This window comes from Phyllostomus hastatus, unplaced genomic scaffold (genome assembly GCF_019186645.2).
Source record: "Phyllostomus hastatus isolate PE091 unplaced genomic scaffold, TTU_PhHast_1.1 phas_scaffold_345, whole genome shotgun sequence".
Taxonomy (NCBI): Eukaryota; Metazoa; Chordata; class Mammalia; order Chiroptera; family Phyllostomidae; genus Phyllostomus; species Phyllostomus hastatus.
Window position 1 is genome coordinate 25,202,462 of NW_025334024.1, and position 27,014 is coordinate 25,229,475.

The 27,014-nt window shown below is 53.6% G+C and overlaps 1 protein-coding gene across 6 annotated transcripts in view; it reads left to right on the top strand.

The window, feature by feature from the left end:
- CES5A (carboxylesterase 5A) overlaps positions 1-26,810 on the top strand; it is a 191,410-nt gene extending 164,600 nt beyond the window's left edge. For 3 of the 6 annotated variants that reach the window (XM_045818692.1, XM_045818693.1, XM_045818694.1), the window contains 14 exons: positions 1,692-1,830; positions 6,800-6,954; positions 8,073-8,277; positions 10,266-10,404; positions 11,882-12,015; positions 12,867-13,020; positions 14,483-14,587; positions 16,404-16,508; positions 17,806-17,946; positions 19,987-20,055; positions 22,149-22,296; positions 23,982-24,131; positions 26,200-26,272; positions 26,351-26,810. In XM_045818692.1, the coding sequence (XP_045674648.1) occupies positions 6,882-6,954; positions 8,073-8,277; positions 10,266-10,404; positions 11,882-12,015; positions 12,867-13,020; positions 14,483-14,587; positions 16,404-16,508; positions 17,806-17,946; positions 19,987-20,055; positions 22,149-22,296; positions 23,982-24,131; positions 26,200-26,272; positions 26,351-26,582 (1,728 nt within the window). In that variant the 5' untranslated portion in view covers positions 1,692-1,830; positions 6,800-6,881 and the 3' untranslated portion in view covers positions 26,583-26,810. Of the gene's footprint in view, positions 1-1,691; positions 1,831-6,799; positions 6,955-7,381; positions 7,760-8,072; positions 8,278-10,265; positions 10,405-11,881; positions 12,016-12,866; positions 13,021-14,482; positions 14,588-16,403; positions 16,509-17,805; positions 17,947-19,986; positions 20,056-22,148; positions 22,297-23,981; positions 24,132-26,199; positions 26,273-26,350 lie in introns of those variants that run through there. The other 3 variants (XM_045818691.1, XM_045818695.1, XM_045818696.1) reach the window with 3 other exon arrangements.
- Positions 26,811-27,014: the final 204 nt, after the last annotated feature.

The window sequence follows — 27,014 nt, forward strand, 5'->3', positions numbered from 1 at the left end:
TCTCTCTGTGCTCATCACTCTCTGAGTGTGTGTGTGTGTGTGTGTGTGTGTGTGTGTGCGTGCATGTGTGTTGCTTTCATTCAGCTCCCTTGCTTCCCATTTTAGATCCAGGCTTCATAATGGGGTGGGTGTGGGGTCTCATTTCATATGGATATTGCAAACTAAGTGATTGAGCCAGCAAATCACTTGGACAAGTCCTGGTTGCCAGGGTTTCCCGTGCCTGTCCACCCCCATCTCAGACAAGCCGCTCAGGATGGGCCACAGCCCCAGGCGGAAAGCGCAGCTTTGCTGAGCCCAGATGCAGGTCTGGGAGCCTGGGGACCCTGCATGAGGAGCTCATCTCTCCTCTTAGGCTTCAGGAGTTGAACTTGCTACTTGTTTCAGGTATGGGAGCACAGTAGGTTTTCAGGTTCTCTGCATATCTTTAAAATAGGTCCTGGTCTGGAGCTCTGTGTCCAAAGGGGTCTTAGTTCAGACTTAAGACTAGGTAGCAGTAAAACGGCCCACCGCTAGGCTGACCTTTTGTCAGAATTGCAAAAAAAAGGCAGTTAGTGTTTGTTGCCTCATCTTCTTCTTCCATCTCTCCTCCCCCGAGGTCCCCTGTCCTCCCAGTACTTCCACATTGACCTGGAGTCTTCTGGTCTGAAAAAACTCATCCTCCTCATCCGAAAGCCTGGAGATTTACCCCTTCCCCTCCTCCAAGGCACTTGTGTTGTAAAGAAGAAATCACCAATGGCATTTCAGGCAACAGGAGGAGACGGGAGTTCAGGCGATGCCCTTCTCGTTTTCCTATAAACCCAGGGGTATAAGGTTGTCTCTGGCAGCGGCCACACTCTGTGTCCTCTGAGTCGCTCCCAGACCTCATTGGGCCGGGGACTCTGACAGCGGTGGATGGCGCCCCTCATAACCCTACTGCATTGTGAGTGTGGGGAACCTTTTCAGGGAGAGGTTTGGCGAGGCAGCGATTCCACAGACTGTTGGTGAGGAAGACTGTTGAAAGAAGGAGCCAAAACCCTGGTTGCCATAGTTCAGTGGATTGAGCTCGGGCTGCGAACCACAGTATCGCAGGTTCGATTCCCAGTCAGGGCACATACCAGGGTTGCAGGCCATGGCCCCCAGCAACTGCACATTCATGTTTCTCTCTCTCTCTTTCTCCCTCCCTTCCCTCTCTACAAATAAATAAATAAATCTAAAAAAAAAGAAGGAGCCAAAGTGGTGTCTTTCTCTCATCATCATGTCTCCTCTGGGCAGGTCCTCTGGAGGGCAGTCCCAGGGGTCAGTGAAGTGCTATCCCTCCCACCTGAAGGCAGAGGGTAGCCTCAGTGGGGACTTGGCCAAATTGGACAGAGGGCAGCACATGAGAAAATTTCTACTGCCCAGCCTATGCCCGCCTTGACCATAGTCTCCCAGAGGGCCCAGTCGCCACGGGAGAGTGGATGTTCACATGTGCCGTGCCCTGCCACTGGCTGCCCCAGCCTGCCAGGTGGGGAAGTTTCCGTTCCGTTCTACACAGAGCAGAGGCCATGGAAAATCTTCGGTGGCTGCTGGCAGGTGGGAGATCAAAGCAGGACGCAGCCGTCAGAGGCACAGTCAAAAGGGCTGAGATCAAAGGGAAGTGGCTGCTCTAGAGAGTGCACGCCCCTGCGCTCCAGCACGGCCCTCACCAAGGCTTCTCTCTTTCTCTGTTGAAGGGAAGGCGGATGAGGAATTCGGGCTGTGTCTGGCCGCTGAAGCCATGTGCCAAGAGACAGACAATCCCAGAACAGCGGCCGTGCAACTGTCAGCCTTGAAGTGAAAATAAGATCCACTGGTCTACAAGAGGAAAAGAGGGTGAGCACTAGTGGGGTCAGAAAAACCATTTTCGAGATACCTTGGGTTGGCCTACATCCTGCGTGTGAAATGGGAGGTGGACATGTTTGCCATGGAAACCGGCAGAGGGAAGCTGAGGGAATTCAGGTCCTGGAAGGTGATTGCAGGACTCCAGTGCTGCATGTGTGCGTGTGTGTGTGTGTGTGTGTGTGTGTGTGTGTGTATGGGGGGCGCCGGTGGGGGCGGGGTGCTCGGTGCACCAGGGGGATGACCCAGGCCTCCATCAGTGGGAAATGTGGAGAGGCCAGAGCTGAGGCTCGGTTGCATTTTGGAAGAGGAAGGCTTCCTTTCTGAGGACGGGGAGTCTGCTTCCTAAACCATATGGTCGGCAGCTTTGTGGATTTTGTTTCTGTAGGGGTTTAACTTTATAGCAAACCTTAAAACAAACAAACAAACAAACAAACAAACAAACTTTGGCTAGGTTGCCGACAAGGTATTTGCTTGCTGTCTTTTTCTCCTTCCCTGTGTGGGACATGGAGAGGTCAGAAGCTCTTCCGCTGACGCAGGCAAGCTCCCTCCCCTTCTTTGTGCCTCAGTTTCCCCATCATTCAATGAGAAAAAGTGTTTAAATAAAACTTGGGCCAGGCATGGGTGGATGGGGTTTAAGTGCGCTAGTACTAAAATGAGTACTATGCAGGTTAAGTTCAAGGTGGCATGTAGTCTGCCTTGCAGCGCCCTGGCTTCTGGTTGCAGAGTGAGGGTCAGCTTGACTCCTGTTCTTCACTCTGAGCCTGCCGCACTTGGCTTGCACCTCACCCCCCAGGCAATCTCCAGGGCTCTTCCCCGAGCTGCCAAGCAGAGCTCTGCGGCAGGCTGTGTGTGTCCTTAGCCCCTCGAAGTGGCCGTGGCATCACAATTTTAATTTTTCCTGGAAGACCAGTTCCCCTGGACTCCCTGAGGCCCCTGTCCAGCTTTATTATAGGATGACACCGGCTCTTTCTTTCACAGTGAAAAGCTTCTTGTCCATCTGAGGCAGAGCTATTGTTCCCCGAGAGGAAAGCCTTGTCATTCTCCACATGCTTCTCTTAGGCCTTTTCTCTCTCGAGCAGCAACGGGAGTGGGTATTCATCCCGCCGAGTTCCCAGCAGCTGGCCTTGCTGCGCGTGGCTGTTTGGAGATAAGGTCCTTTTGTTCCTCTTTTCTTCCCTTTTAAGCAAACAGATTTTCTTTTGAGTTCTGGATGAATGTCAGCCCAAGTTTTGGGTGGGAAGCAGCCCTCGCGGAAACAACTTCCAGGGCCAGGCAGCAAAGCAGCAAACTGGGAAGGAGCCATCTCCCGTGGCAGGAGAGCTGAGCTGCCGTGGGCTCAGGCTTTCGTGTTGACAGGGAGGGCGGGGAGGGGTTCGGGGGCCTGGGTTCAGGTCTGGATCCAGTGCACTTGCTGTGTGACCCTGGGAAATTTCCCTGTGCTCTCTGGAACACATTCTTGCCACCTGTGCAGTGAGAGGTTTGGACCTGATCAATAGTTAGTTTGCAATGCATAAGAACACTTTGGAACTCTCTCTTAAATCGAAATCTATAGAAACCCAGTATGGATCAGGTGAGATCCCTGTTTTCGTAAGTCAAATGTGTCAACTATAGGCTCTATTGTAGTGTTTAGCCCAAGGTGTCTCAGCCTCAGCACTGTGGACCTTGCAGGTGGCAGAGTGCTTGGGTTCTCACCAAGGACCTTGGGGAGCAGTCCCCGGAAGTTAGATGCTCTCAGCCAGGGCCTTGGACAAGCAGAGCACTTAGTGGTCCCCTGGAGACACAGGGTGGAGAGGAGCAGAGAGCTCTTTGCGCAGGAGTGAGGGAGCAGGTCGGTCTTGTCCAGGCCTCCAGGTGCAGCCTGGGGAGGTGCGCTCTGAGCTAGGGGCGTGGGAGTGCCCCTGGGGCCTTCCCTGCAGTCACCGGAGCAGAGCCCTTTCCTAATCCTCACCTTCCTTCTGAGAGGGGCTGCAGCACCTTTCCTCCCTGGATGTGGCCCTGCAACTTTCTTGGGGTTAGATGTCACGGTTTGAAGCTCAATGTGGGAGGGTAGGAGAGAATGTACCCTTAAAGTTGTGGAGTTGCCCAGGCCCAGGGCTGGGAGCTCTAAGTGTAAGGGTGGAAAATAAGTGGGTATCTTCTGGGTTGCCTTAGCCAATCATCTTCTTTCTTTGTACCCCATACCTGTCTAAATCTCAGTTGGAGAAGTTAGCACATTCTATCTTCTATTATTTACCTGCATTTATATGGTGATTCCTTCATCAGGCAACATTTATGCTTCGTTTTTCTCCCACCTTCCTGCTCACAAAGTCTTGAACATATTTGTGTAGTTACTCAGCAAATTCCACGGGAGGTCCCAACACTCTCCAAGGAATATTCTTGGCTCCTTCGTAGCAAATGAGTTGTCTGTGTATGTGTGGGTTTGTTGCTGGACTCTCAGTTCTGCCCCATGGGTTTGCATGTCTGTTTTTCTGTCGATATCATACTGTGTTGTTTGCTCTAGGACATTGTATTGTAAAGACTACAGCAGAGACATCGACAAAATGTGTAGGAGGAAAGGAGACAATGGTTCCAGCATTTGAGAATAAAGAGTTCTGCATGGTGGAGATGGTGTCTCCGGGGGATCTTGACGGATGAGTAGGATTTCACCAGGTGAAGAGATCAAGGCAGAACATTTTAGGAGAGGAAAAGGCAATTAACAAAGACTGTATACAGTGATGGGCGCAGTGATAGGTGCAGTGATGGGGGTGCAGTGATGGGGTGCAGTGATGGGGGGCAGTGATACAGCCACCGGGAATGACAGGATGGAGCTAGACAGGAAAAGGTTTGAATATCCTGTTAGTATATTTGGTTTAACATGAATGTGAGTTGAATTTGAAGGAAGGTTATGAGAGGAAGCTCTAAGGGTCCAGCTCTATGCCCATGTGGGGTGTGAGGGCATTGCCCAGGGACCTGATTCCATCTCCAGAGCACCCTTTCTTTGTGTTGTCCACCTGTAGGCTGGTCTCCATGCTGAGGTCACTGCCATTGCTCCCACGCCTTCAGGGTTCCTTCCATCTCCCTTTGATCTCCAGTGCATACCGGCAGGGGTAGATGAGCATATGTTTTAAGCCAGGCCTTGGACTGAGGTCCTCTCTCATTTTGGTTTCTCCCTCGGGGCAACGTGGGAGAACAGAGAGGACCCATCAAAGGTCCATGGCTCTCAGGGACCATCCAGGCCACTGGTCTGAGCTACTGATGGGCACATCAAGGTCCTAGAGGTGACGTCAAAACACTGTCCTCATTGTAGTAGATGTGTAATGACTACTTTGAAAATGAACAGTTTTTTTAAAGGTCAGTATAAAGAAAAATCTCAAGTATATTGATGTCAAGTTAGTAGTGGGAATGGGACGAATCGTGAGGCTAGAAGGTCCAAGACCGAGTCTGGGGAAGTACCAGCATGCATGGAAGATGCCGTGATGGAAACATAGGTGGAAGAGACGGCCCTCTCAAGGAGGAAGGCCATCATGTACCCAGCGGACTGGGGAGCAGGAGGGGCTGGAAAGGCAAAGTGTTAAGGGGTTCGGGAGAATCTTGGAAAGATTCTCAGAAGAAGTGGCAGGTGAACTGGGCTTAAGAGGATACAAAGCTGGAGAAACAAGACATCTAAAATGTGTGCGTGGCAGGGGGAGATGCGACAACAAGGCAGTACATGTGAAGGCACTTTAATAACTTGAGTGAGTTGCAGTAGAGGCAGTTAATACTATTTCTGATTGGATGGGGGGACAGGGTTGTAGGCAGGGAGTGTCTTTCTGGTGGCAACTTGGGAGGGCCAGGGCAGGAAGATAGTCTGAGAGGTCTCCGAGTTGTTGACCACGTGGACATCGAAGCCCCTGGTGGACAGGGCCAGCGGAGATGCCATTTGGGGCTGGCAGTGTGTGCCTTTTCCCTGCCACCTGCCTGCCCCGTAGCAGCCTCCTTCTTCATCTCAGGAATCTCTCTGCTTCTCTGTGCTGCTCGGGGTTCTCTGGCCAGTCTGGAAACTCCATTCACACTTGGGTCTCTGGAACATATAACCCTACAATACCGGCACAACCCTCATCAAAGATGGGGAGGCTGAGGCCCAGAGGAAAGGAAAGATTTGTTCAAGGACACCCTTGATTCTGAGGAAGACTCAAGGTGGAACTCAGATCCCCGTGAAGGGCCTCAAGGCCATGGGCAAGAGCATAACGGGCAGGGTGGCGGTAACAGGCAGGGCCTACCCGGAAAGGCAGGGAAACAAGTCATATTCTTCTTGACAGCTTTTTCAAGCACAGTGTACAGGTTGGTCTTTAGGTTCCAGTGTAGCAGACACTGCTGACCCCTCAGTCCATGGCCCGGACGCAAGCTGAGGGCTTCCGTGTCTGCCACACCCCAAGTCTGTCTGCAGCTATACCACCCTGAACGCACCCCATCTCGTCTAAAAAGCCCTAAGTCTTTGACCCCATTGACAACAAACATGTTTAAGCTCAAGCCTGTAGAAATAATGCACAGGGTTCCCACTGTGATTTTTTTGTAAATTGAGGCCATATTAAAAAATAGAGTAATATATGCTTTTGGTTTACTTTACCTACCTTGTCACAAAACAAACATTCACTGCCGTTGAGAAGTCACTGCCCCTTCAGACGAGCATGTGTGTACAGTTTTCCACAGTCCCCACCACTCCTTATTGCTCCCCTGGCCCAGCTGCATTCGCTGCTTGTTGGCTGCCTTCCAGCCCCTGAAGGCATCTGGATGGAGGTCTCTGGCTTCCCTCATCCCAAATCTAGTTCTCTTCCGTGAGCCCAAAGCCTAACAAATGACCGTTCCCCAGCCCAAGAGTTAATCTGTAAATCAGAACAGGAAAGTCTTGCTTGACCAACTCCTCTCTTGAGTCTTGCCAGGATGCTATTCTTCACCAGTCCTGTGTCCTGTGTCTGTCTGCTCAACACTTGTCTTCTAACAGGCAGCTCCTTCTGGTCCCTGACCGGAGCTCTCCGAGACCGGCGGCCACCGTGGATGCCCGGGAGTGTGGGCGGACCAGCCAGATGAGTGGGGAGTGGGCGCACCCAGGCCAGACCCTGATCTGGGCTGTCTGGGTCCTTGCAGCTGCCACCGAGGGTGAGACGCCCAGTGGGAGAGGAGGGCTCTCAGAAGACAGGGTAGGGGGATCTCCTTGTCTTGGAGGATTCTCCACTGGTGGGAATGGAATTATCGTTCGGAGGGCTCCGCCATAACCTCAGGGCACCTGATGGCTGTCCTGGTGCTGTTGAAGGCCCCAGGGCCAGAGTCTCCTGCTGGGGCACATGGGCAGAGCACAGAAAACCCCAGTCCTGCCCTGGAGTTGCTCGCACCCTGTGTGTGGGGGGGCGATGGGGGAGCCCTCTGCCCTGGGCGCTGGGGAGGGGTGTGGGGCAGAGCCTGCGCTTCTGCTGTGCTGGCTGCCGGGGTGAGGGGTAGGGGCTTCCCTGTTGAAGTGACGTTGGCAGAGGGAGCGCCCGGACACCGGGGTCCTGCTACCTAAACAGCTGGGCTGTGTCTCCCTCAGAGCTCCGGATCCTGTGTGGGAGCCGGGCAGCTTGTGCCCTCCAGCTGAGGAGTCTCACCCTCAGGCCCTGGAGGAGTTGACTTCGGGCAGCATCTGCAGGAGAATTTCTTGTTTTCACTGCGATATGTTTCCTTCCATGCGTTCTCAAGAGCATATACCTAACTCAGCGAAACCACAAGTCCACAGATGTTAATTGCTTAAGATTCCTCTAGGTAAATGTGAAAAGTGTCCTTAAATTTAAGTTAAAGAAGATGAACGAGTCGGTAGCCACACAGGTGATGGATGCTCAGACCCTGGCGCTGGTGGGTCTGACAATGACGAAGCGTGGAGGACTCTGGGCCAGGCGGCTGTGTGCGGTCCAAGGGTCTGCACAGCCCGGTGAGCACTGTCAGTCCTGTGGGATGGGGAGGCTTCTGCACACGGGAGGGAGGCGGGTTCCCGAGGTCCCCAGGGGAAATTTGGTGGCTCAGTGCTGTGCTCCTAACAGGAACTGAGTTGGTGCTCTGGTGCAGGTGATTGATCAAGCAATCTTGAAGGAAGCAGCGGGCCTGGGTTCCTTCAGAAGGAATCCACATACTCCTTGTTACACAGTTTCTTGGCGGAGAAAGAGCGCTCCCAACTGGGGGAGCTCTGAGTTCGGCTCTTTACTGGCCGGCTCTGATTCCTGATTCCTCCCCGTGTGTTTCCTCAGGGCCCGCTGGAGAAGCCCCGGTGAGGAACACCAGGCTGGGATGGGTCCGGGGGAAGCAAGCCGCCGTGCTGGGAAGCACCATACCTGTGAACGTGTTCCTCGGGGTCCCCTTTGCTGCGCCCCCTCTGGGACCCCTGCGATTTGCAAACCCAGAGCCCATGTTGCCCTGGAATGGCTTCCGAGACGCCACTTCATACCCTAAAATGTAAGACCAGGCTTGGTCCCTAGGGTGGACTGCGACTGGGAGTGGGGGCGGAGCGTTGAGGGGGGAAAGAGGCCATGCAGGCCAATGGGAAGGGGGGTCAGGGAGGAGTGGGGAGGGCTATCGAAGTGGCTTCAGTGACCACATGGCGTTGTTAGAGCATGCAGCTCCCCTGGATTCCTGTCTGAGCTTCCTGAATTGGAATCTCCAGACCTGCGCCCAGAAAACTGGATGGTCTGAAAGCTCTCTAAGGATTCTGAGTGCAGTCAGCTAGGGAAGGACTGTCAGTGTTTCTGTGTGGCCTCTCAGCTAGACTCAGTGCCCACGGCCAGACCAGACAAGGGCTGTAGAGGGGAGCATCACACTGCAGGGAAGTCGGCACCGGCAGCCGACACAGTGCCCGTACAGAGCCCGGCCCACAGTGGAAAATCCACGAAAGCCTGTGGAGCGACGACTGGAGTGTGTCTGTGTGACACAGGGGGCCTGGGGGTAAGGAGCTCCCAGTCACTGCAAATTTTCACGCTTAGGTAGGCAGCCAGCTTCCTGGTGAATTGTGGAGGGGACTCGTGCATCAGGTGGGAACTGAGACTCAGGAATCTTCTGACTGTCAAATTTTATCAAGGTCTCACGGTTGGTCACATACCTAGCATTGGGCTTCCAGGCAGAAGGAGCACCCTAGTGCCAGGAAGCTCCCTTAGCCACAGAAGAAGACCCCATGTGGCCCAGGGACTGAGGACACTAAGTGGGAAGTCATCTATTCATTCATTCATTCATTCACTCATTCACTCAGCTCCTGTCTGTTAAGAACCGACTCAGTAACTAGATCTCCGTGAGGCCCTGAATGACACCACGGTGGGTTAGGCAGAGTAGCCCTCAGGAACCCGCAGACGGGTAGTGGCGGTGGGGACATGAACCATGATGACAAGTGAAATGGAGAGTGACAAGGGCTACCATGGGGTATCAGAGAAGGAGCTGAGGAAGCACAGAGACCCCCTGGCCTCACTTTGAGGGGGGCATGGTCAGAGACGGCTTTGTTGAGAGCATGAGGCCTTGATTTCTGACATACAACCTACAAAGGGGCAAAACAGGCATAAGAACTGGTCAGGGGGTAGACTTGCAGCAAATCTGTGTACTGTTCCATCAAAACTCTAGCATTAATTGAGTGATGTGTAGAAATATTCACATATACAGTGTCACTTAATCTTACTGTGTGTCAGGCTCAGTGATAGGGGCCATGCGGTCCTTAGGTGACTAATACAGAGTCTTAGGCTTCTAGCTGCTCGTGGTTGAGTTGGGGAATATGATAATACCCACATGCAAGTCCAGGAGAACTTCAAGGAAAAAAAGCCACAAAATATGCAGGTGTTTCCAAAGATACCTATGGTCTAACTGGAGAAATCTCAGAAGGCTTCTTGGAGGAGGTAACATTTGGACTGAATCTGAAAGAGAGGGAAGAACGTGAGCAAGCAGATAGAGGAAGAGAGCAGTCTGGGCAGAGGGACTGGCTTGAGCAAAGGTCTGGATGCAGGAGTCTCTCTGTACCCCTGCTTCGGTTGGTTCCTGGTGGCGACGCCTGGGGAAACAGCCTCCTGTTCCTCTGGGGGCGGAAGAGGGGGCTGCCAGAGCAAAGTCTTTGGTGTGCAACCAGCATCCTGACCTCTACAGTCTGGGGAACTGCTGAGCCAGTCTGAGTCTTTATGCGTGTGTCTGGATTGTGATGGTGGGTGTAGGCATGGGTGGGTGTAGGGGGTTAATGGTACAATTACTGTTAACAATGTACTTTCCTGCCCAGGAACCATACCAAAGAATCATGGTTTGTTTGGTTGTGCCATCGGGGGAGGGCATGATTAACTCGGTACCAAGAGCCCCCACAGGCCTCTTCTGCCCAGGTGAAGGAGATCGCCAGGCCTCCTCGCGCTGTCGCAAGAGCTGGCTCCTCCCAGACAGGTTTGCTGACAGCAACTCTGGGGGGTCTCCTCCCCTTTTCCAAGGTGCCTGCAGAACTCAGATTGGCTGCCCTCATATGAACACATTCTCAGGGTGCATTTCCCCAATTCGGGAGTGTCGGAAGACTGCCTGTACCTTAACATCTACGCCCCAGCTCATACGGACACCGGTGCCAAGCTCCCCGTAAGGCTGCGTGGGGACTGGGGGGGGATCTCGGCTAGCAGGTCCCTGGGCTGGGCCCCGGGCAGACTGGCTGGGGGTCTGGAACCAGGCCCAGCCTCCTGCTGGGTGAAAGGGAAATGTACCTTTGACATGTCAATAACTTCCTTAAAAAGTCATTGGAATGACGGATTCACTTCTTCTTCTTTTCTGATTGCTTCTTTATTGGCAGTGATTTGGGCCTTTGACTTTTATTTTGCTTTTTCCCTCCTCTGTCGAGTATGTAATGGTCCGTAAACATTTAGAAAAGATATTGAGTAAAAGGACTCTGTTTTTTTTTTTTTGTATATTTGCTTGGGAAACCTTTTTTTAAAGAAGGTAATTGCATTCTCTAATGTTTCTGTTTGCAATGTCTGTTGCAGACAGTCAGGTAATAATGTGGAGCATTTCATTTAATTTCAGAAATCCCATGTATAAGTGAGAAAAAAGGCACAGTCTACCATCTCATTTTTAGCCACACTCTCCCATCATCATCCTCTTCTCTGCCCCATGCCAGTGCGAGGGGAGACTCGCTGTATTGCTTTATGACGGCCACATCCGTTGATGTCTGAGAGGTGCCAGGCACGGTATAGCATCTCATCTAACTCCCACAATAGCCCAGACGGTCAGGACCATTGGGTCCATTCTACAGATGAAGAAGTTGAGGTACAGGGAGGGTAGAAGGGTCCTGCTCCATGCTCTGCCCACAGTAAGTGGCAGATGCTCGTGTCCAAGCCAGTGCTTTGTTCAGTTCTCCTTTTCCTTGGTGGCTCTCTCCTCTCTTCCTGCCCTAAGGGTTGCAGTCCTTAATATGACCTTTAAAAAGGAGAATGGAGGGGATTTATTATTAATATAAATAGTGACAATACCAAGTGAACAATGTTTTATGTTCCCTGTCCCAATTTTTCTAGTCGATATAGTAAAGTGTCCATACTCCTCTTCCCTTTTTCCTCTCTTCTCTTCTCTGTAGGTGGACAACAGCCTTAGATTAGAACAGCTTAAGCTGCGTTTGCTCTCTTACATGGCTTACAGTGATTTCTATCTCCCCGTGAGTCACAAGCTCAGTATTTAGTGAATACTTTCTGAGCACTTGAAATGTGCCAACATTTTTTGTGAACCTTAGATTCGGAATCTTTTTTCAACCTTGTAGTATCCTCATAAGTGAAATACTTTTATTTTTCACATCTTATAGATGAGAAAAACGAGGCTCAGAGAGGTTAAGTAATCTTCCCAATGTCACACAGCTAGTCAGTGGCAGAGCTTAGGATCAAACTCAGGTACTCAGATGCTGGAGCCCGCATGCGGAACCCTTAACCTTTCTACAAAAGACAAAACCCCTGATGCTCTTTAGAAGCGAAAGTGAGACATGTATACTTCCATAAAGAAAGAAGGACCCGTCAGGCGCAGGGAGGGGCTCTGGGTGCTCTGCAGGCTGACTGGAAAATTCCTCTCCCCTCCTTAGGTCATGGTGTGGCTCCCCGGGGGCGCCTTCCAGACTGGCTCAGCCTCCATGTTCGATGGGTCCGCCCTGGCTGCCTACGAGGACGTGCTGGTTGTGACGACCCAGTACCGGCTAGGAATGTTTGGCTTCTTCAAGTGAGTGTCCCCACGTGACTGCCTCCCCAGAGAGGGGCAGCTGTGTGGGAGCCATAGGGGACTCAGTGCCCAGCATCCCAAGGAGGAGTGAGCCTTCCATGACACTGAACAAATTTGACCCAAATTATTTAGTTAATTTTAGCAGCTATAACAGGTAAACCCTCAGGTTGTAGGGCAATAAAAATCACTTTCTCACTCCCATGAAATCTAACGAGTGTTCCTGATGGACAGACATCCTTCCGCATGGCCAGTCAGGCACGTGGGCTCCTCCGTCTGGGGCTCTGCCTTCCTGTAGGGCCGGGACCCCCTGCATCTGGTCAGCAGGTGCAGAAAGAGATTGGAGAGTCCTGTGAGGGTGGTCCCTCAGTCAGCCTGAAGGTGGTGCTCATCACTTCTGTTCATATACCATTGGCGGAGCTCCATCACATGGCCATACCCAACGCAGGGGGAATGGGGAACTATGTAGCCCAGCCGTGTGCCCTGCAAGATGAGGGTGCAGAGTGTGTGAGCAGTTAAGAGTCTCTGCCCTAGGGCCCCATCTCAAAGCTCCTCAAGTGCTCGCCTGGGAAGAGTCACTCCACTGCCTCCTGTCTGCTCCTCACTAACTGCCCACCCATCCTGGGAAACCTGCTCTCTGCACGGGCTGCAGCAGGGGGTTGTGGCCGGGAGCACGGACTCGGGCCGGGGAGTCACACCAAGGACCCATGGACTCGGGTCTCTGATTCTCAGCCCCTCCCCAGTGGGCGTGGGTGGTGTCCTGACCCTGCCCACAATCCCTGCCCCCAACTCCCCGGGCTGCTGCAGGAGGCAGATTGTGGGCCACATGCATTCTCACCGCCTCTCGCCCCTAGCACGGGGGACCAGCATGCTCCGGGGAACTGGGCCTTCATGGACCAGCTGGCCGCCCTTACCTGGGTCCAGGAGAACATCGAGTTCTTTGGCGGGGACCCACGCTCCGTGACCATCTTCGGCGAGTCAGCGGGGGCCATCAGCGTGTCCAGCCTGGTGAGTTCTCTTCTTTGGGACTTGAATGAACCTCGGGGGTGGGGTGGGTACAAAAATGAGGGTGACGAACCACATCGATCTGGATGGTGCTTAGTGTCGGACACCTTTATAACACATGGCCCCCCTGGAGTCTTGCATTGTGAGTTAGGGGCTCAGTCTCATTTTAAGGACAAGCACTGTCATCAGAGGGTTTAAATGCATCTCCCAAGATCACACAGTGAGTGATAATTTGAGGAAAAATCATTTATGTTTGTACAGTTGAATCCCTGGTATCCAAGTACCAGGATGGGTAATTGTTTGATAGAAAAGCTCAGTTAAAGCATAAAATAGCAAAGGATGCATGTAAACATGTTATTTTAACTTCAAACCTACGATGTACATTCCTCCACCAGCAGCTTGCTGCAGGGTCCCACCTTCTCAGAGCCAGTTCTCGGGCCGGAGGTCCGCATAGCCCTCTCGCACAAACCGGCCTCGGGACTCACCGCCCTCCAACTGGGGTTTTGCGTCCTCAGCGTGAGTGCGCACCAGAGGCCTGCAGAGTAGCCAGTGCGTGCAGCCACCTGCGGAGTTTTCCATCCCCCCGACGTGGTTCACTGCTGCCTTGTTCACCCCCTATTTTGATAGCTGTATTTTTTAGCTATCTGCCTCTATCAAGGTTTTTCCCCCCAAAAACATAATTTTGTGTTCTTTTTACACACGCACATCCATGGGTTCCCAGTGCATTGATTATGTAATGACGGTAGCACATGTGACTGACGACGCAGGTTTGGAAGCCAACACACCAGACTCTTGGCAGGGACTTGGTGGGAATGGAAACGTGCGGACGAGCCAGGGGAGGACGGCTCCCTGGCTCTGAGTTCTGGGTGGTCGGCTGTCCTGGGCGGCGGTTAACGTGTTAATCACACAAGTCAGTTGCAGGGAGGTGGGTGAAGCTTCTGTACATTGTACTCGACAATGTACAAGGTATTCTCTACCTTCCAAACGGCCTTGGAGAGCAGATTATGTCAACTTTAGATACGCGACAGCAGCCACCATGTCGTGAGTGCTTGCTAATTAACCAAACATGTGTGAAGCCTTCTCCATCCATTACGTCTCCTCCTCAGAACAAGCCTGAGACGTGGGCTCGATTTTCACTCCAGTTTTGTAAGAGAGGAAACTGATGCTTAGAAATAGTCAGCAGCTTGCCTGGGGTTGCCAGCCGGGAAGTAAGGAGCTCGCACTCACGCGCCAGAATGTGTGACTTCAGGGTTCTCCAGGAACCAGGGGCTCGAGAGGCTATGAAACGTACCCACCCCTTCACAACTAGTCCTTAGACCCTCAGACAGGACTTTTCTCTCTCTTGTAAGCTCTCGTTGTGAGGAGGCTTCCTGGGAAGGTGTCCTTAAAGAAGGGATGGGCAGTGTGTGATGGGTGGGAAGCTCCCCCGATAACTTCTGCTGGGTCCCCTGTGTTACCTCTCCAGGTCCTGTCCCCACTGGCCAATGAGCTGTTCCACAAAGCCATCATGCAGAGCGGGGTGGCCATCATCCCTTTCCTGCAGGCCCCCGATGAAGAGAGAGACGAGGATGTAGGTATCTTGTCAACACCTCTCTGGCTTCCTGTCCTGGGAACAGGTGTTACACACCCGTTGATAGACCCTGTGCTGGCCATACTGACCACGGCCAAAGCATCTGATGCTGGCCTGAGGTGAACCTTGCTGCTCCATGGGGGCCTGGTTCGGTAGGAAGTGGGTCCAGGTACACAATGCAGTACTGCCAGTACGTGTGTGTGTGAGTGTGTGTGTGTGTGAGAGAGAGAGAGACCTCATATTTTATCTATTATTCTTTGCTTGTGATGTATGTCTTCATTTCCTGCATTATATACAGCTCACCTCCTGTATTTAGTCTACCTGGAGTGCTCGAATAAGATTCTGGTGCTGTTTGCAGCTCAGGAAATGACACTGCGGCTTACTAATACTGTCTGACACGAGATCTCAGAGGGTAGGCGAGACATACGCCCCAGATGTTTGTCCTCTGTCCACTTGTCTGTGCATTCTGCCAGGATCTAGAGACCACAGTTTCTCATATCTTTCACGTCCCAGCATAATGTCTGGTAAATATTAGGCGACTATGAGTGTTTGCTCAATGAATGAGTTCACCAATGAGCTGATTCATTTAATGAATATTAATTAAACACTGGGCTGTGGAGCCATCTCCTGGGTATTATTTGTATTGGTGGAGCATTTTCTTAAACTCCTTATAGAAAAGAGCAACATGTACCAAGCCCAGAAAGAGTTACAATATTGTAAAAGCACGCTCTCTACAGAGGGAAAGTTGCGGTTGGTAACATGACATATGGAGCTACATTGTGTGTGTGTGTGTGTGTATGTGTGTGTGTGTGCCCTCCACCACACACATCCCAAGCGCCCATTGTTTTCCCAGCTCCGAGTTAGGATCTGTGGGTTTTCACATGGAGAAGGCACATGCTAACCCAAGAAGACTCTAGTCACTTTGTGACGAGAATTTTAAACCTGGAGCCCATGGATATATTTGGGAGGTGGTCCTCAAACTCCTGCAATTGTATGCAAACTCAATAGGTGCCTGCATTTCCCCAAAGAGAGGGTCTGGGGCTTCCGCCAGACTCTCAGAACATACAGGACTCCCAGAAGATTAAGGACCCTCACTTTCAAGGGACAGATTTTACACGTGTGGACAGTTCAGTGACAGGGCAAGAGGCGCTTAGCAAAGGGCTGGGCAGAGAAGGCGGGGGTCCCTGGAGAGATGGGCGATCAGAGGAGGAAGGGATTTGTAGGGACCGCAGTGGTTGGAGAGATCATCCTGGAGAAGGTGGGGCTTTGGGCCTCCCAGAGTGAGTGACATTGGTGCAGAAGACAGAAGCCACATGTCCAGGGTGTCCCAGGCTGGGGTGAGAGGACAAGCCACAACTCGGAGCTGGCCTTGAGCCTCAACAGACAGTTACGGAGCTTGCAAAGCAAATCCTCACTCTGGGGGGCGCCTGACTCCTTTCAGCACCCCAGTCGGGCTTCTGGGCTCTGTGGGGCCCCGGGGCCGGTGGAGCCAATGCCATAGGACTGTGACCTCACAGGTCACTCCGTGACCGGGAGTCTTGACTCCATTGCATGGGCCCAGACTGGTGAGCCCTCACCCCCTCAGCCATTGCTAAAGATGATGACCAGGAGCGTCAGGTACGAGTACGGACGACGCAGGACCCACCTGTCCTCACCGTGTCCTCTCCACTATGGGCACATGAGAGGGGGGAGGGCCAGCAGGCCGGACGTCACATATGACAGACTGGCCTGCGGCTGGATTGAGGGCTCTTTCCGATTTCCTTTCTCCGGGAGGCCCCCAGTCCCGTGCTGTAACCTGCTCCTCCTCTGGAAACAGCTGCAGATGATCGCGGACACCTGCGGCTGCGAGGCGGCAGACTCCCAGGCCCTGCTGCAGTGCCTGCGGGCAAAGCCCTCGGAGGAGCTGCTGAACATCAGTGAGGTGAAGGGGGAGGGGAAGGCTTGGGGGCAGGCGGCCCTTAGAATGAGCGGTAGGCACACCCTGCCACTCTTATGGATTTCGACTTGGGCTTGGAAAGATGGGGGCTGGGGATTCGTAGTAATGGCCGTAAATGTGTGGATTCTGGGACCCTCATGGGTAATTTAAAGAACTTGGTGGGCCCGGAGAGCCTGCTTAGGCGGGAGAAGACCCAGCAAAGTACGAGCTACAAAAGTTGGGTCCCAGTCATCGAAGGCCCCTCACTGGGTAGAGGGACCATGCTTGTTTCACGGCCCAGCAGCCTACGTCAAGATCAAGAGCTACAAGTCCTGTAGGGGCCCTTGTGGCTTGGTAGGACCAAGAACTTCCTAAACACTCAGTTGCCTGACAAAGGGTCTGCTCTGGTAGACAGCGGTGTAATACCCCCCTCTTCTGGGGGTGTAGGAAGGGTCCCGATAGCACATTCCGGTCACTGGGTGACTCATTGAATGGACTCAATGCTCTTTTATGTCCCTTCCAGTCCCGAGAGCTCCTGACAGTCCTTGGCAGGGCAGGGTCCTCATCTGTCGGCTTCCAGCAGTTGTTACGTAGTTATCTGGCCTGAGCCGAGGATGTGCTGTGAGCTGTGCTGGAGTCTGGGGAGTGGGCAAGTCCTTGACCTGCTGGAGGGTCTCACCCCACTTCCAAACAGACACCGACCCCCACTCCCCTTGAATAGAGCCAAGCGTTTCTTCCTGAGACCCTGGAAATACCCAGCCTGACTCTGGGCGCAGCGCTGGGGTGGACATCTCAGGAAGGGGGTCCCACCAGCCCTCAGAACTCTGGCCATGCCCACCCTCACCAGTCTGCCTGTTGCATTTGGCCAGGGGTTCTCCCACTAAAACGTGCATCGGAATCCCCCGGAAGTTTTTTTTTTAAGTTGGTTGGACGGTATCCCCAGAGTTTTGTGTTCAGTGGGCCTGGTGTGGGTGGGGCCTGAGAACCTGCATCTCCAGCAAGTTCTTGGGTGACGCTGATGCTGGTGGTCCAGGAGTCGCACGTGGAGAACCACGGTGCACGGCCACTGCGTGTCTTAGGCAGATGCTGTTTTTATCTCCTGTCAGCAGGCGAGGAGACGAAGGCCCCGAGAAGCTGCCCCCTGCTTGCCCAGGTGCATGGACACATCGGGAGGGGCCCCGAGCGGCTCCTTTTCCCTTTCTTACCACGTTTTGCTGGACTGGGCTGGCTTGGCGAGGCTAGGGTCTGGGGACAGCAGATCCGCGCACAGAGAGAGCTTCCAACACTTCTATTCTTATTTCAGAAAACCAAGTCTTTCACCAGAGTGGTTGATGGTCTATTCCTTCCCGACGAGCCTCTAGAGCTATTGATCCAAAAAACATTTAATTCCGTTCCTGCTATCATCGGAGTCAATAACCACGAGTGCGGCTTCCTGCTGCCGGTGGTAAGAATCCCGCCCGCGCCTCCTTCTTCGCTCGCTCCCCTGACAGCGAGGCAGGGGTTGCTCCCTGCCCGGGTCCCTCCCATGGACGTGGGGCGCTGTGCAGGCCGGAGCCCCTCGGCCCAGTGCAGAGCGGTCATCTCGCCTCTCTCCGGAGGAGACTGACAGGCCTGGGGTCAGCCTTAGCCAGTGTCCACCCTGTGCCTTGTGTGGGCTGTTGGTGAGAGAAATGACTGTGAAATGCTAAGAGATGGTGGGGTCCATCTGGGCTTTGTTCAAAAGATGACACGTGACTGTTCCACATAAGCACAGCTACTAAATACTTCCAAGGTGAAATCCGTGTAGGCTCAGAAACCTTCCGGCCTTTACACTTCCCTGTTCCGCCTCTGTTCGGGCACTTGGGTTTCCAAGAATGCTCTCTAAGCCAGTGCGCGTTGCAAAACCACTGAATCGCTCCAGTCATCCAACAAGAATGAACCGAACACTGGCTATGTGTGCTAAGCTCTCTGGTATTACAACCCGAGCTTGCATCTATGAACAAGTCAGTCGGCTGCAGCTCTCTGCAAGCTCCTGCTCTCGAGGGCAGGGACCGGGGAAGTGCATGGTTTCAGAGCAGGGTGGGGGCTGTGAAGGACACACACCGGGGAGAGAAAGCTTCCTCGGGCAGGAGAACGGGTGGTCAGGAAAGGGCCCCCTGGGAGGGTTCGTGTGAGCCGAGGCCTGAACGCTGAGGAGGAGCCGTGCTTCCTTGACCGTGTGGTTTGAGAAGACCCCCCACATTGGAAATAACCCTTCCTCTGCCCTCAGAAGAGTGGAGTGTTCGAACTTGTAATACCCTCACAGCTCATTCCTATAGACCGACCTCCGCTCCAGCTGGGGGCGTGAGCTTATGAAATGCAGAGGTTCGTCAAGTGACAGAGCTGGTGGGTGGTCACCGATCCCAGCTTCCGGACCTACAGAGAGGGACCTTCGCAGTCAAACTGTACTTGTAGATAACTTCAGTAACCTTGGGGTTCCCTCGTATTCGAGGGGACAGATACGTTTCAGTAACTACCCTCATGGTTCAAAATTTTTAGCAGAAAAGGTACCAGGGAGATGCCCTTGCCAATGAATAGCATCTCTACCCCCTCGTTTTAAAGCTGTGATATTGGCCAGGGGTGGGGGTCATTGAACACATAATTGCTCGTAGCTCTCCCTGTGTACTAAGCAGAGCCGGTGTCCTTAGCCACCAGCCTCACCACTTTGTGCGCCGCCTGCCAGCAGCCGGCTTCTCGGAGGCCCTGACTGCAGAGTCTTTAGAAAGAGAAACCAGCAAGTTGCCGGTTTCGAAAGTCTCTGGTCTCTCCTTGAACTTGGTGTTGAAGCCAAGTTGTGGCCTGTGTTGGTTAGCGAGGGCTGCCGTAACAGCGCCACACGCTGGGCGGGTTACACAACAGGAATACATTTTCTCACAGTTCTGGAGGCCGGGGCATTGAAGATCAAGGTTCTGGCCGGTCTGGTATCCTCTGAGGCCTCCCTCCTTGGCTTCCAGCTGGCCACCTTCCAGCTGCGTCCGCACATGACCTGTTCTCTGCGCGCGCACCTCTCTGGTGTGTCTTTGTGTGTCCATGTGGCCTCTTCTTGTAAGGACATCAGTCAGCTTGGGTTAGAGCCCACCCAGCCTAGGGTCCTCCTCCTAACGCAGTCGCCTCTTTAAAAACCCCGTCTCTACACGCAGTCACATGCTGAGGTCCTGAGGTTAGGGCTTCAACATAGGGACTTGTGGGGACACCATGCAGCCCATAACGTGGCCTTTCTGCAGGGAAGCCCCTCAGGTCCCACCAGACTATGGGTATAACAGAGTGGCTGCCTTTCATGAAACGTGAGAAGAAGCTGTATTGTCCAACCACCCACTGAGGCTACTTCTGCACACGCCCCCTGGGGGCGGAATCGGTTACTGCTTCTCCCGGTCTCCCCTCTGAAAGGCAGGGCCTGCGCCCCCAGAGACCAGCTTCCCTTCCGGTGACCTGATGTGCTCACTGGGCTCCCTGCTTCTCTCCACAGCAGGAGTTCCCCGAGGTCCTCAGGGGCTCCAACAAGTCTGTCATCCTGCGGATGTTACACACGGCTCTGGTAAGTTCCGAACTCTGCATCCCACCTGGGGCTAGGGACTCGTGTTCACTGCTTGCCAGCCAGGCATGTACTGGGTGCCAGAAATTCCAAGGACCGTCATTCAACCATTTATTCATTCACTCCCCACACAAGTACATCCCAGACATGAGGATGCTGATTCCTTTCCTTCTTCCCCTTGCATCTTTCTGTGAACATTTATTCACTGCCCACTCTGTTCTGGGTTCGCTTCAGTCATTTATATGCTGATCAAATGTTTGTTGGGAGGCCACCTGCCCCGGCACTTCCCGAGGCACTGGGGTGTGGTGATAAGCAGGCACCCCCTCCCCGCACTTGAGGAACCCGTGGACTGTGGGGTGGGCGGACCCGATGAGACCCTTCAGGGCATTGCTGCACAGATCGGGGCCGAGGGATGCCCAGGGCCCGTGGGGTCCACAGGAGGGAGGGAAAGGTTTGGGAGCGTGAGTTAGGTTTGTCTGGCGGACGGAGGCACAGCGGTGAGGGGAGCCGGAGGAACCAAGAGAACTGGTCAGGAGCAGAGAAGTGTTAAGAGATTGGGGGCAGGGGTCGTCCGCAGCCGGGGAGGGCACTGCGGCTGCTGCACACTGTGGAGGAATGGGAAGTTCAGCCCAGGGGCTGGGGACGGAAGAGCAACTCGATTCAATACACACTCGAGAAGGAGCCCTGTGGCTGCAGCCAGGGCCAGACCGGAGGCAGGGGATCCCTCGGGCCCTAAGGCTTGGGAGGGATCTGGATGAGTCTTGGCTGTCTGGGGATGAGCGCTGGGACTAAAGTCAGGTATTTAGACTAGAAGTTGGCCAGAGGAATCTCTCGGGCTGGGTTGGAGATGGCCTTGTGGAGCAAGAGGTCACTGACCTGGGCCTTGGGGGAGGGGAACACCTGAGCAGGAGGGAGTTCTGAGGGGAGAAGGTTTCCTGAGCCAGGGCCTAGGAGTGGGAGGCCGGGTGTGGGAAGGTGCATGAGGATCGGCAGGGGGTGCTGTCTCCCCTGGGGCCCTGCAGCAAGGTGGGAAGGGCTTGTCAAGTGGTACGTAGTTCTGCAATGCAGATGGCGTAGCCCTGCACCTGACCGCCCTGCTGGGCCCGCCAGAGGCTCCACAGAGCACCTCTGCTCCCGTGGGTTGCTTGCTCTGGGCCTGATCAGAGTGACCAGCCATCTCGGGGCCCAGTGGATGAGTCTGAGCAGTGCCCCCCACTGTGGCTCATGTCCCTCCAAACCCCAGAGAGACCTGGGAAGGGCTGTGCCTCTGGGTTAGAATTGGGGGGCCAAGGTGCAACTGCTTCCCCAGCGTTCTCCAGAGTGCTGGGCCCCTAAGGGCATCACCAATGTGGCAGACCCTGAACCCCCCTGCGTTCACCTCCCAGCCTCCGGCTTCAGTGCTTGGGCAAGTGGAGGGGCTGCGGACTGAGAGGCAGCCCGGCACCAGGTCAAAGAAAGCAGGGGTGCCTCGTTGGAGGACTGGGCAGCGGGTCCCAGGGAACCAGCAGAACTGAAGACCCTCTGAGAGACCCATGTTTCTGGTAGATGAGGGAGCTCCAAGGGACCAATTAGCTTTGATTGATCAGCTGAGGCCTGGCGGCAGTGCTGGTAGCGGGCGCAGGGCCGGTTTCCTGGGGTGTGACCGGTGTAGTCCCCAAGGGCCTCGTGCTCAGAAGGGCCCTGCACTAGGCTGGGTGGTCTGTTGTCGCCATCCTGAAAGTCTCGTAGTGTTTGAACAAGAGGCCGCACGTGTTCTCTTGGCACTGGGTCCCGCACATGACGCAGCCAGTTCTGCCCAGGATGTCGGTTTCTGAAACGTTTCAGATAGGCATTAAGAGCATGGGATTTAGATGCAAATAGGCTTGGAAGGAATCGTGGTTCCACCAGTTTAGACAAACCACTTAACTGACCTCTGTGAGCCTCAGTTCCCTCATCTGTGAAATGGGCTGATTCCGATACTTGCGCCACAGGCTCGCCCTGTGGCTTCAGTGTGACAGAGCATGCAGAGCCCTCAGAATCATGCCTGCATGGGTCTACGCCTCACATGTGGGCTGCTGTCACTGACCTGGACCTCCTGTGACTGTGACCTTTCACAGAACATCCCCACCCAGTATTTATCCTTTGTGGCTGACGAATACTTCCCGGACGAGCTATCCCTGCTTGAACTGCGGAACAGTTTCCTGGACTTGCTCGGAGACGTGTTCTTCGTGGTCCCTGGGCTGGTCACCGCCCAGTATCACAGAGGTGAGTCCCGGAGCCAACCCCCTGCGGGGCCACAGTGCAGCGAGGCCAGAGGCCAAGGGGATCCCTGCTGCCTGCTGCCCAGCTGCCTGCTCTGCCCTTCTGGCCCCTCACCGAGGGGGACCTCCCAAGGTGTCTGGGATGTAACCCTGCCTGCCGAGCCGGGCAATTCCCCTGCCTTTCAGAGTTCAGGAATGTTGGTCAGTTCTTGCTTTTCCCGTTCCTTCCCCTTCTTCAGGGCCGTGGAGCAAATTCCCACCTCCCGTAATTTCCTGGGACCAGTCTCCTGGATTACCTTCTGTAGCATCTTCCCAAATGTCTTAGCTCTGAGGAGGGGCATGGTCTAAAGTGCTGCGGCCATGCTGGAAAACTGTCAGGTTCTCGTAAAGATAGACAGACAGCTTACCCATTACCCCACCATTCTCCCCCAGGTGCTTGCTGAAGGGAAGTGAAACCTAGTCCGTAGCAAAGATGGGTGTGTGGTTATCCATGGCTCACTTTAATTGTAGTAGCCCCAAACTGGAAAGAACTCAAAGTCTGTCATCAGATAGATAGATAAATAAATTGTGGTGAAGAGGAATCAGCTACCGATACGCACGGCAACAGAAACATCGTGCTGAGCAAAGGAAGCCAGACACGGAAGAGGGCCTCTGGCGGTGGTCCGTGTGCTCGGGGTCCAGAGCAGGAGCCATTAATCTGCGGTGATAGGAATGAAGACTCTGTCCCTGGGTAGAGTGACTACCAGGAGACACAAGGGACTTTCTGTATCCGGACTAGGGTGGTGGCTACATGAATGTGTGTGCACTTCATGTGTAAAAGCTCATCAAACTGTACATTTAAAATCTGTGCTTTTTACTGTCCATAAAGGGGACTGCAGCTGAAAGACAAAACGAAAGGAGAGGAAGCAGAGATAAGAACTGTATTGTGAGGTCTTGCTGGAAGGACTTAGAAAAATAAGGCAGGACCTGGAGGGGAGATGAGACCCAGAGTGTGTGTGTGTGTGTCCACATGTGTGTGTGTACACGTGTATTTGTGCATGCGCTGTAATGGGAGACTTTGTAAGCATGGTTGCCACTATTCAGTAGAGAAAAAAGGATGATTCAGAGAAAGCCAGGGGAAACTAGAGAGCAAAGACCTTTCACAGAAGAGTGGTGAAGGAATGTGGGGTGCACGGAGCTTTTGGAAGCAGGGAGTAACTTTGTTCTGTGTGCCGTCCAGTGGTGTCTAAACTTTTGGCATCTCTGGGCCACACTGGAGGAGGAGTTGTCTTGGGCCACACGTTAAATACATTGCGGCACATAATCACACACAAAAAAATCTCGTGTTTCAAGTGAATTTACGATATTGCGTTGGGCCGCATGTGCAGCCATCCTGGGCTGCACGCGGCCCGTGGGCCACAGGTTGGACACCCCTGCTAGACAACCAGACTGCGTCCATGAGAGGAGGTCACTAGGAGGCAGACTTGGGTCGGTAGGAAGGGCTTCTTTGGAAAAGTAGACGTCTTGCCCTCTCCGGCTGCCTTCTCAGGCAGAGAGTGCTGGCCTCCGATAAGGAGGAGGGAAGCCCACTGTGTGCAAGCCACCTCCCTGCAGCGGGTCTGCGGGGCCAGGCCTGGATGGGTGGGCGTGCGGGGCACCCCCCCACCCCCGGCCGGGGGGCCTGCCAGCAGCTCTCCCCTCCACCTGCAGATGTTGGCACGCCTGTGTACTTCTATGAGTTCCAGCACCGGCCCCACTGCCTCCGGGACCGGAAGCCGGCCTTCGTCAGAGCCGACCACACCGATGAAATCCGCTTCGTCTTCGGCGGCGCCTTCCTGAAGGGCGACGTTGTCATGTTCGGTGAGGAGCTGGCCCCGGGGTGCCTGCTCTTGCGGGGACACTGGGATGAGCTGGGGGGACACGCGACTCCCTACCACTTGCACAGAGCCCCTTATCGGGCCCAAACTATGCGGGAGCTGGAGGGCTAACTTCAATTTACTTGTTTAACCCATGGTTCACAAACGTGACCTTCCCCTGGAAAATGCCCGCCGCTCGCATTTTTAGAATATTTTTAGAAACCAAGATGGAGAAGAGCTGCCAACATTTGCTTGGTGGGTGTTTCTCTTTGTACTAAAGCCCAAAGGGTTGGGGGGTGGCACTCGTGCAATCTACTTTTTAAACGATTAGAACCACTGTCTCCCATCTCTCTGACTGCTGGCCGCACCCTCCCGCCCTTCTCAGAGCCCCCACGGGGCTACCAGCCGGGGCAGAAGGCAAGAACCTCGGTGTTCAGAGCCCCGGCCCGAAGTGGTCTGGGCCCTGGCGATCTACTGTAAGTGCTTGTGAGCTGTCCCTCCTGAGGTGAGCTCGCTTGTTCCCGGGTGTGCAGCCCACTCAGGGCCTTAAATAATAAGCAAGTCTGATGAGGTGGTCAACAGGAAAAGTTAGAGGAACCGCACACAGGAAATGTCACTAAAATACTTAGTGTTTAAAAATCGCACAATGCAGGCTCTTGGCCAGTTCATGCCGGACTGTTGACGACGAGGGCAGAGCCCCTCCTGTGGAGTGCAAGAGCTCCGTGGTGTGTTCACGGTTTCGTTTGTTCATTCTCATCTTATAACGTGGGTTCCCACACCCACCTCCTGGGCTGGCCTAGGGATGCAGCGAGGTGATGCTCAGAGGCGCACAGGCAGCGATACCACTGTCACTGCTCGGTAGCCGTCACTGCGCCCGGACTGTCTGCCGGCCACAGGGCCCTCCCAACTGGGAGGACGAACGGCAGGCATCCAAGGGTTAAATCCCCTGGTGTCTGAACAGCCCTGAAATCAATGAGAAAAGAAACAGCACAGCTGAAAACTGGGGAACAGGTATAAATAGACAGTGTGTGGGAAAGGGAACGCGAGTGGCTTTTAAACATGAAAATCCACTTAACTTCGCTCTCAACAAGAGGACTGCAAACTTACCTCGACTGAGGACTCGTTTCTCATTGGTCACGGTGGGGCAGCACAATACATTTTTCATAATTGTTGGAACGGGTGTGGGAAAACAGGCAACCTCATCTATTAGTGGAAAACTCGGTAAGAATCCGAAGTGCATGTGGTTTTTAACAATTCAGCTTCTTGGATTTCTTGTGCAAGTGTACTTCCCCATGTGCAAAAAATATACCTGCCCACTAAAGCATTGCTTTTATCAGCACAAGTAACAAATAATAACCTGGAAATAATGTAAAGATCGATGAAAAGAGTACTGGATACACAAATTATATATTTACAGAATTGCATATAAATATATATATTTCTAGAACAATAAATGGTGATAAATGGGAGGCTTACAGGCGACACGGTGGAACTATCTCTTAGACAGAATTTTAATAGAAAGAAAGATGCATAGTCTGTGTCCATTACATTCACTACAGCGTCCATAAAAACGTGTACATGCGTAGCCTGCCTTTGGAGGGTGCCCAAGAGCCTGGTAGCAGTGGTTGCCTCTGAGTCTGGTAACAGTGGATAGAAGAGATGGGAGAGAAACTAACTTTTATTCGGTACTCTTTCTGCATCTTGGGTTTTGCACTTGGAGCAAAATGCTTTGAGCATGACTTTGTCAAATACAGGAATACAATAATCGGGGGGGAGAGAGAGAGACGGTCTCTGCCCCCTAAGGAACGTGTAACCGCGGGGGAATGGCTGGAAGAGCGTGGGATGTGCAGGGAAGGCGTGTGTTCAGCCTCCACCACTTGGAGGCCAAGATTTCCTGGGCAAGCCGCAGTTGCTCTGGGCCTCGGCACCCACAAATACGAAAGGAGTCAAGTGGCCTGGCAGGCTGGTGTGGACCCAGCGGGAGGAGAGAGGGGAAAGGCACTCATCCAGCGGGAGGTCCCCGGGGCGTCCGGCGAAGGTTTGCGGGAGCCGGATTCTGTGATCATCTGCAGAAGGAGCCACGGAGGAGGAGGCCTTGCTGAGCAGGAAGATGATGAGATACTGGGCCAACTTTGCTCGGACTGGGTGAGCAGACCCCCGGCCCCCCCACAGCTGTGGGTTCGAGGGCGGAAAGCTCACCTCCACCTCTGCCCTCCCTCCCAGGGACCCTAACGGGGAAGGCCTGCCCCTGTGGCCGGCCTACAGCCAGAAGGAGCAGTACCTGCAGCTAGACTTGAACCTGAGCGTGGGACAGAGGCTGAAAGCGCAGAAGGTGGAGTTTTGGACGGAGACCCTCCCCCTGATGGTGTCCACTTCCGGAGGGCACCTTGGCCCTCCATCCTCCTTACTCTTCCTTTCTCTGCTCCTGCCTTTCATGTTACCTCTTGCTTGCTGAGCAGTTACCTTTGTGTGACTTTGGTTTCCCTTCTACTACGGTTCCTCCCGCCATCGCTGGCTACATTCTGTGTTCAGCTGCTTTATGGAATCAGCTGCTTTAGCCGATCCTTAGGGAATTCTTTTCAACATCAAGAAAAATGCCATTTGCCTTGAAAATGTCTCCACTGTATCGGCAGGAAGGCCAGCCTTTTTGTTGGCATAATACTGATCTGGCGATGCATGTGAAATAAAAGCAGAATGTTTAATAGGTACAGGGAACGGAATTCAATTCTGGGCTAAAAACCAAGCTCCACTGCCCCCTACGTTCAAGATGCCCGTCTCGGTGAAGGTGTCTGTTTGAGTTTCCTGGAATGTGAGTCCTCCGACCCCAGTCCAGGCAGGATTCAGCTGCAAGCTATGCGTGAATGTCCTGACCGTCACCGGCTCAGAC